This window comes from Argentina anserina, chromosome 7, assembly GCF_933775445.1.
Source record: "Argentina anserina chromosome 7, drPotAnse1.1, whole genome shotgun sequence".
Lineage (NCBI taxonomy): Eukaryota > Viridiplantae > Streptophyta > Magnoliopsida > Rosales > Rosaceae > Argentina > Argentina anserina.
This window is the reverse complement of record NC_065878.1, coordinates 2,131,068-2,141,526: the sequence shown is the minus strand read 5'-3', so window position 1 is coordinate 2,141,526 and position 10,459 is coordinate 2,131,068. Positions and strand designations below refer to the sequence as shown.

Below are 10,459 nucleotides of genomic sequence, written 5' to 3'. Positions count from 1 at the left end.
TCTTTAGCTCCTATACTAAGCAAACTGGTCGTTCATGTTCATATTCTTTTTCTTTGGTAGAGATTAGCTGATTCTTTTAGTATTCTTTTATGTCTGCCATTTTCAGCGTGTATTCCGCTTCACGTTGATCGATCTGATCAACTTCAAGTCTGTCAAGAATATGATTTGAATGACAGATCTTCATTAACAACTTGAAACATACCATAATCAATCATGTAACCACTACAAAGAATATAATTGACTCTATTGATGATCAACTAAAGTACTAAATACAATTGATAAATCACTGATGATGCACCAAAACCTTAAATCCTTTCAATTGTAAATGTAATCATACCATTATCCTATGACCCTTTTGTACTCCTAGGAACCAAGTTACACCCAAAATTATCTGAAAACAAGTATAAGAAACGTAAACAAAAACTCAACACCCAAAACCAAACGTAAAATATTTGACATTTCAGGCTTTAAAATTGCCCTTTCGAATGCCCTTGAATCTGAATGAACTCCTTGATCCGTATCCGACTATGAAGTATGAACTAAGACCCCAACTATAATTTTAGACACCTAAAACCAAAAACAAGGTGCCTGGACACACACACACACACACACTGAAAAGAATTTCTAGATCAACATGATGGACTTTTCCTCTGTACTCTTCTGTGTTGCCGAGGGATTAGAAACCCACCAGACTCTTAAGCTCTTGTCAAGGCCTCCACTATACAACATAAACCCACCACCAACACTATTCGGCGAAGCTTGCAAGCACTTCACCGGTCCTTCATGGCCACTAATAACCCCAATTTTGGCAAGCTTCCCAAAAGCCTCTCTTTTCCATATACCTATACTCTTATCTGCTGATCCACTACACAACATCTCCCCCACCAAACACATTGACAACACTGCGATTTGATGCGCTTTCGTTTCGCAAACCAACTTCCATCTCCCAATTTGATCACCACCATTAGTACACACTTCCCACCCCATCACAAAGCCATCCGAGCCACCTCCATAGACCCATCTCCCATCCTCCGAAACAACCACCGAGTTAAACGAAACATCCTTATGACCCTCCAAGATACCCTTCAAGCAATGTGAGCTCTTCCCCTCTTTCCCCCAAGCCTTGATCTTCCCATCAGCTGAAGCAGAGTACACAATCCCTTTACTTGCCACCAACCCATTAATGGCATCATCATGAGCCTTAATCGACTCTAGGCACTTCAAATCCGAAACCCTCCACACCTTAAGGGTCTTATCCCATGATCCAGAGTAAACCAGCCCATCATAGAAAGCGAGACAAGAAATACTATCAGCATGTTCAATCCACAACCTCTTGTGGTGCCTCCTCGTTTGCACATAATTGCTCTGCTTCATGAACTTCCCCAAATAGTCCTTCGTTGTAGGCAGAGTATCTACAAGCCTAAAGACATTCTCCGAGCTTCGCGAAACCTTCCAAACTCTGATCCTGCTGTCCTGGTGCGCCGTGAAGACCTTGTTCCCAACTGTCACAACCGCCTTCACCGAGCCATCGCCTTGTCCGAACTTCGTAAACGGCCTCAGATCAGGCTGCTGCCACACGATGATGTCTTTGCCTTGTGAAGCACTGAGGATGAACTCTCCACACAAAGACAGGCACGAAATGGAGCCTTTGTGACCGGAAAGCACAGCCAGTGATCGATAGGAGAAAGACCCGGATAAGTTCGTGCATGGAAAATGACGGTACCTGATATCATTGAGTTCGAGACGTAACGAGGCCGGCGGGCTGTCGTCGGAGGCCTCACTGCTTGTGGTGGTTTCTGATGAAGCGGAGAGCAAGGGTGTAACTGACAGACGCTTGTTTTCTGAGAGAGTCATGGGATGAAAGTCATGAAACATTGCGTACGTTGAGAGAGAGAGAGAGAGAGAGAGAGAGAGAGAGAGAGAGAGAGAGAGAGAGAGAGAGAGAGAGAGAGAGAGAGAGGCAATGAAGTAGAATCGGTGAAGGAGGGTGGACTGTGGACATATTTAAATGGGGGAAGAGGGGGAGGTGCAACGGCTACTTTGACATATTGGAAGAGAGAAAAAGAGTGAAGGATTTTATTAGCCGTGAAACTAAAAGTAGAGGGTCCATCATGTCTGTTGTATAATGCTTCTTAGAGCTGTCTGGCTTTTTCTGCTTATTTTAGCATCTTATGAATGAAAGTTGTTGGCTGACCAATTCTACTTAAGCACACGGGTCCATTCGGTTCGGTTTTGGATAAAATTCATAACCCAACTCAAATTTTAAATTCGGTTTGGTTCGGTTCGGTTTTTCTATTTTAGAGACTGTGACCCACAACCCAACCCAACCCGTACGATTCGGTTCGGTTCGGTTTTTTTTTCGGTTTTATCTGTATGTAAAATACGTAATATTATATATTAATTTTAAAAGTACAAAATTTAACATAAAGATGAAAAACTAATAGTCTAATGATTATTTCATACCTAATTGACTTATGTCTCATCATTTAGCCCGTGGATCTGAAAAGCTCGCCGAGGCCCGCAAGCCCGATGAGTTTTTACCCGAAAACAACATTAATATGTCATAAGGGAAGACCCATTACCAATATGCGAACACTAAAAGTCGTTTGCATATATGAAATCACCTAATTTTTGTCACCGATTGTGTGCGGTCGCACCAAAAAAATCCATTTGGCAAAGCCCCGGTCAATGAGGATTTTAATATGTCAAAACGCCTTTTTTTTACCATAAGTATGGACGATCAATCAATATCCAAATCAGACGAAATTTTTACGGGTTCCCTAAATATATATACATCTGCTGGTGTCGATCGACCATATTTCGAACTGGAGTTATCGATTGCTGAAGTGTCCACTAATGTATCATACCTTTATATTAGATTTATAATAAAACTATCGCATTATGAAGCGACTATATGAATGAAACTTTTAGGGATCGATCGACACCATCTGATGTGATCAGTATATATATTTAGTGACCATGAAAAAATTTCATCCTATTCGGACCTAGTTTGACCGTCAGAATTTCCGGTAAACTGAAAACACCACTAATTTGTCCTAAAGGAGAATCCATTACAAAGATGCGTACGCCGAAAGCTGTTTCCATATCTTAAGTCACATAATTTTTGTTACCTATCTTGCGCGGTCGCACTGAAGAAATCTATTTGGCAAAGCCCCGGTCAATGAGGTTTTATTATGTGAAAACGCCTCTTTTTTTGTTAACCGTAAGTACGAACGGTCAAACCATGTCCAAAATGGACGAAATTTTTACGGGGTCCCTAAATATATATACCAATCACATCTGCTGGTGTCGATCAACCATATTTCGAATTATAGTTGACGATCACCTAAGTGTCAACTAATGTATCATAACTTTTATATTAGGTTTAAAATAAAACTATCGCATTATGAAGCGACTATATGAAGGAAACCTCTAGGGATCGATCGACACCAGCCAATGTGATCGTTATATATATTTAGTGACCCTATAAAAATTTCATCCTATTCAGACCTCATTTAACCGTCGGAATTTTTGGTAAATCGAAAACATCACTATTATGCCATAAGGGAGGACCTATTACAGATATGCAAACGCCAAAAGCCGTTTGCATATTTGAAATCACCTAATTTTTGTTACTTATCATGCGCGGTCGCACTGAAGAAATCTATTTGACAAAGCCCCGTTCAATGAGGTTTTATTATGTGAAAACGCCTCTTTTTTGATTGACCGTAGGTACGAACGGTCAAACCATGTCCAAAATAGACGAAATTTTTACGGGGTCCCTAAATATATATACCAATCACATATGCTGGTGTCGATCGACCATATTTCGAATTAGAGTTGACGATCACCTAAGTATCAACTAATGTATCATAACCTTTATATTAGGTTTAAAATAAAACTATCGCATTATGAAGCGACTATATGAAGGAAACTTCTAGGGATCGATCGACACCAGCCGATGTGATTGTTATATATATTTAGTGACCTTATAAAATTTCATCCAATTCGGACCTCATTTAACCGTCGAAATTTTTAGTAAATCGAAAATATCACTATTATGCCATAAGGGAGGACCTATTACAGCCGAAAGCCGTTTGCATATCTGAAATCACCTAATTTTTGTTACTTATCATGCGCGGTCGCACTAAAGAAATATATTTGGCAAAGCCCCGGTCAATGGGGTTTCAATATGTGAAAACGCCTCTTTTTTAGTTAACCGTAGGTACGAACGGTCAAACCATGTCCAAAATGGACGAAATTTTTACGAGGTCCCTAAATATATATACCAATCACATCTGCTGGTGTCGATCGACCATATTTCGATTAGAGTTGACGATCACATAAGTGTCAACTAGTGTATCATAACCTTTATATTAGGTTTAAAATAAAACTATCGCATTATGAAGCGAATATATGAAAGAAACTTCTAGGGATCGATCGACACCAGCCGATGTGATTGGTATATATATTTAGTGACCCTATAAAAATTTCATCCAATTCGGACCTCATTTAACCGTCAGAATTTTTGGTAAATCGAAAACACCACTATTATGTCATAAGGGAGGACCTATTACAAATATGCGAACGCCGAAAGCCGTTTGCATATCTGAAATCACCTAATTTTTGTTACCTATCATGCGTGGTCGCACTAAAGAAATATATTTAGCAAAGCCCCGGTTAATAGGGTTTCAATATGTGAAAACGCCTCTTTTTTAGTTAACCGTAGGTACGAACGGTCAAACCATGTCCAAAACGGACGAAATTTTTACGGGGTCCCTAAATATATATACCAATCATATCTGCTGGTGTCGATCGATCATATTTCGAATTAGAGTTGTCGATTTCCTAAGTGTCAACTAATGTATCATAACATTTATATTAGGTTTAAAATAAAACTATCGCATTATGAAGGAAACAAGACGGCTAAATAATGCACCTCTTATACATTAGGTCAATTAGGTTAGAAATTATGTGCGGCTGTGAGGCCGACCACACTATTTTTTTATTTAAAATATAATAATAATGTAAAATTATAAATATGACAAAATGATGTCGTTTTGTAACGTTGACCATTGACTTCGGGTTGTTCGGGTCGGTTCGGTTTCTAAGGGACTGAACCCAAAACCCAACCCAAATAGAATCGGTTCGGTTCGGTTTTTTTATTTTCGGTTCGGTTTGATTCGGATTTCGGTTTGTTCGGATTCGGTTTGGGTTCGGGTCCGGTTTTTTTCGGTTTTCGGGTCAGTTTGTCCACCCCTAATTCTACGTCTAGAACAAGGTTGCAGCCATGGTTAGTTCTTATATACTTATATATAATATGCTTCATCCCTACCTGCATGCGTGTCCTTTTTTTATTGACCGCATATTTATTTTTTGTATCATTTATATTTTAGCATCTTATTATGGAAAATTCTAGTATACATCAATGTATATTATACATTTCACATCCGACGGTTGATATTGTTTTATGAGTGGGGTCAAAAAAATAATATCCGTTGCCAACCGTTAGATGTGACATGTATAACATACATTGATGTATACTAGATTTTATTATGCAATGATGTGTACTATGTTGATAGTTTTATTTGTATAATTTTATATTTTAGCATCTTATTATTAGGAAAATAAATTTAGCATCTTATTATTAGGAAAATTCTATTATGCAATGCTGCATACTATGCTGACTGTTTCGTGTGTACGTGAAAAAACAATTAATAATAAAATTGACCTCAAGATATCATGAGAATCATAAGATTTTAAAAATTTAGATTTAAATGGTGATGATTATGTGCTTCATGGTGTGCAACGCTGCACCATAAACAAATCCATTCCTGAGAATTGTAACAAGCTAATAGTTTCAAGAGATGTACGTTTGATACTAGCCTAGCTATTAATTAAGAGACAGTTCTTCATCAGAAAAGAAAAGAACGGAGACATGGACATGGTTGTTGATATCCTCAGCGCTCAGATCAACGAGCACCAGCCACATAAAACTAAGAAATCAATAGCATTGATCATAATCTCTTGCAAGTCCAATCACAAAGGCATTCCCAAATGTCTGTACCAACAACACAGTCTCCATTTTGGAGGAAATTAAATACGTTGTCTGGGGGTTAATCTGATCGTAGACGAACTTAACGCACATAGCAACGTACTTTAACCTGATGATCATTTACGTACTTGTAGTATATATGGGGGTTAGTGATTAGGAGTTATATATATAGAAATATAGGGGATGGATCTCGCCAGGTACTGGAAAACATGTAACAATAATTGTCTGATGATCATTTACGTACTTCCTGTAGTATGGTGCATGTTAACAAAGAAATTAGCTTAAGTAATTCATAAAAATTACCCCGTACAAGTGGTACAACATAACAACAATTTATCTTTCATAACTCGAATTGAGAATCTATAACTAATAACTATAAGTATACAGCTTAACTAAACTAAATGATTATAAATTATTAACTTATTATTACATGCATGGTTAATTCATTGGTTCTCTCTCGGTCTAAGGTCAGTGCCCGCCAAAAACGATGAAGACACAAAGGTTAGTCTCCGGCCTAGACGACTTGAATATGGAAATTTCTTCTGCGAATGAATCCTACTGTGATCGACTGGCCGACTAGATGCACCATTTCCTCTAGTTTTCCTAAGTTAACGACAAAAGCGAACCCTATGTCATATATTTCCACCATAAACCACTACTATATATATAAACGTTATATATTTTTTAAAAAAGTTGCTAAGGTTTTAGTGTTAATTAGTCTTCTGCCTTTATGCCTTTTGCAACGATCATTAACCCTTGGCCATAGGATTAATCGCTCGAGATGGAATCATACTCGATCGAATGTGATTTGGTTAATCTAAATCCTATTGGCACAAAAAAAGCATGATCATTAGCTCACATGAATCACATTCCACACGCAAATTAAGCTTAATTCTATTCTTTCCTCTCCGGCTAAGATTAGTCTACAAATTTAGGTCTAAAAATATATATTTATTATATTCTTCAGTAATCAAAAGCTAGAAGCTTTAGGTTCTTAATATATTGGATCACCAGCTCATATATAGCAAAAACATTACCTTGTTCTAATATTAAACACAATTTAAGCAAAATGGTCGGTTGCAAGTTCTTTGTTTTTTGAGTTATAATAACACCTAGATTGACATATATTGCAGGCTCTCTCTCTCACTTTTAACTTTGATATAAAAGTAGGATTTAGACTTGGAACATGGAACAAATGTGTGTCCCAAGAAACTGGGGGAGAATTCACAAGGAAACCACACCGCACCATTGCAAACAAAAATGACAACAGACTATGGCAAAAAGCGGTTCCTCCATTTCCTTCATTATAAACAAAGAAATGGTGGATCAATTTTATGTTTATGTTGGGAATTTTATGTACAGTGCACTCTACGAATGGCAGATAAGAAGGAAAAAAAAAGATAATTGATAAGTACGTTGAAAAAGTGTACAGTGTACTCATTGGTGTGTATGGAAGCAGTGGCTCCAAGTTGGAATTGGCCTAGGGTTGTTCCAAGGTGGTCGGTACCGTCGAGGTGGCCGGATACAATCGGCATCATGGACTCATTGGTGATTGCCGGCGGTGTCATTATTGACGGTCGCATAGGGGAGGCTAGGGGTACTGTGTGGTGGTTGGGCTTATGTGCTTGGGCTTATGGGCTTATATTGTTGGTTTTCTGCCCCTGCGGGGTGGAGCGACATAAACTTTTTTTTTTTAATGTTATATCATATATTATATCATCAGGGTAATGATCCATCAACCTGAAACTGAAACGTCTTCATAGTTATATCGCCAACCTTTTAGATAAGCCTCTTAAAGAATTAGAAGGTCTAGTATATTGTAATATGTGATTGATCAAAATTATAATTTTATAGATTCAATATATTATTTACCATGTATTTTATTTTTAATCATTTAATTCCCGAGGAGCTGGATGAGAAGAAATTCTCATGTCTGGTTTTGTAGTAGAGATGGATAGATTTGTCTTCAGGTCGGCAGGCCCATTGCTAATGCGTTAGGGTTAAATGACTACACCACCTATCAGGATCAAAGCAAACTCATCAAAGCTTCACACAACAATTTCGAGTCTACAGAAAATCAAACAAGTTATAGGTTTTCTCTCTCAAAAAAAAATCTGATGATAGAAAGGACAAGAAATTTTTATATGCTACCGTAGTACCACGTGACAATGTCTAGTAATCCTCCTTACCTGTTATCACTTCCACAAAAAAAGTCTAAGGTGACAAAAAAATTTGGTCACCTAAGAGCTTCTAACGACGTTTAAGTGCTTAGCCGATGAAATTTTCGTCGTCTAAAAACCGTCGGCTCAAGTCTGTACCCTAACAATCTATGTTGCACGAACACAGACATGATACGGCGACACGACGAATCTCAAAAACCTATCATCCGATACGGCAAATTAATAATAATTATATATTTTTATATACCTAAAATAAATTAAAAATATCATTTTAAAGTTGCAAAACTCATCCATTACACAATCATTTTAAGAAATAACATCAAATAGTCAGGTAACAAAAGTGCATATAGCCAATAAAACACATTCTTGTTTCAAGACTCTTAGTCTCTCAACACCAGACCACCCAATTATACAATAGAACCAATATTATTCCATACAATAAAAATGTAACCATCAAGCTCTCAAAAACAAAACAATCAAAACCAAATTGGCCCAACAACTTAGGTTAGCTTTAATTAGCCTATTAATACTCAGCAGCTTGAGATAGCTATTAACCCCTATATATACTTAATCTTCTCACCAATTACAAATAGAGCCGTTAACAGAGGTGAGGTCACCGTCGTCAGGTAGAGGCGTCGTTCAGTCATTGTGAGCCCCTGAATTTGTAGTTTAATATTTTTTATTAAACTGTCCGTCACTATCAGCGTAGGAGTATTCGCGGAATAATTTTCTGACACTCGGTTTATTTTCTACAAACTTTAGAAGTTTTTGTTTTTTTGGAAATGTTTAAAAGTACTTTTCAGAAATTCTTATTTCCAATTTTAAATCTCATCCATCCATTTCCTTCCTCTTATCTCAGCCATTGGAACAACCTAACGCAACCTTCTCCAGGCTGCACCGCCGCTTCTCCGAGCTCCGGCGACTTTGTGGAGCTTCTCTTGCGTTGTGGCGGGCTAGAAGAAGAAGAACCAGGAGCCATGGTGTGGTAGCAGAAGACGCCAAGAGGCTCATCTATTGCCGCTGATAAGTGAGATCGAAGATCAGAGTAGCACAATTTGCCGTGTCCGTGGTAGCAAAAAGCGTATCGTGTCGTATCGGACACGCCGACACTCCACTCTTTGCGGTGTCCGTGCAACATAGAATTTTATAGATGAATATGATGGGAATTGGGTTAATCGTTGTTGTTGGATCAGAGTGCCATCAACGGCTTATATGGTCGATTTCCGCACCATATTTTCTTATTGGACACCACTTAGACGACGACAATTGAAAGTTTCGTTGCCTCAACTGTTTTTATTTCATTTGCTTCTTTTATTGTATTCAAAATTAAGAATAGATAGATTTATCTTAAGTTTACATTATTATCTTTTTTTCAGTGCATTAAAAAGCAATGTACAATAAAAACAATTAGTTATATCCAATTAATGTAAAGTTTTCAATGGAACATTCCTAAAAGTTTAGGTAGCATATAATAATTTTTCGGAAACTCATCTCAATTACCTATGAACATTAATTAATTCATGGAATGATTTAAATTTTTCCTTAATTAGTTTGAAATTTCCGGTTTAACGTAAATTCATCTTAATTAGTCTTAATTATCCTTGACTTCAATGAAATGAAGGAGGGTGTATTGTATTTGGATTTTTATAGACTTATTTGAATTGATAGACTGTTTAAAAATCCACTGACTCCTTAAAAAGTTCACAGAGTTTCATAGAATTGTTAAAATCACTGACTTCAACCACATACGTTTGGCTGATTTCTATAGATTTCTATTGATTCATGAAATCCATAGAATTCATATCGATCTGACTTCTACAGATTTTTTAGTACTCATAAAAAAATTAAAACTTTTTTTTGTTAATTAAGAAAATAAGGTATGGTAACATGTATGTCAATTACAAGCTTATAGTTTCGTTGCTTCACTGTCTACAGTTCTGTGATAATTTGCTTTACTCCCGAGTGTGTGTTAAGCATCTAGGTTGGTTTGGTTCTCTAACGCCTCGTGAGTGCTATTAAACGGGGACTTAATGCATGCTAATAAAATTTTCTATAGAACAATTTTTATTGTGACATCCAAACCCAAAATAAATCAAGAAAAATAATTCCAAACAAACCAAATACTGAAATCGGGGAGCGGTTTTATATATGAGAAGATGAGAAAGTTTTTGGGCATGGTCTTATAGATCGGTTCTCACAGATAACAACGTTGTCCATGGTGACA

General features: G+C 37.2%; 1 protein-coding gene across 1 annotated transcript; it reads right to left on the bottom strand.

The window, feature by feature from the left end:
• Nucleotides 1–216: 216 nt before the first annotated feature.
• LOC126803117 (protein JINGUBANG) lies at nt 217–1,955 on the bottom strand. The gene has a single exon (XM_050530877.1). It carries the CDS (start codon nt 1,873–1,875, stop codon nt 625–627), a length of 1,251 nt encoding a protein of 416 aa, XP_050386834.1. The 5' UTR covers nt 1,876–1,955; the 3' UTR covers nt 217–624.
• Nucleotides 1,956–10,459: the final 8,504 nt, after the last annotated feature.

Excerpts from the sequence above, each read along its gene's own strand:
- LOC126803117 (XM_050530877.1), bottom strand. The coding sequence starts at position 1,875 with ATGTTTCATGACTTTCATCCCATGACTCTCTCAGAAAACAAGCGTCTG.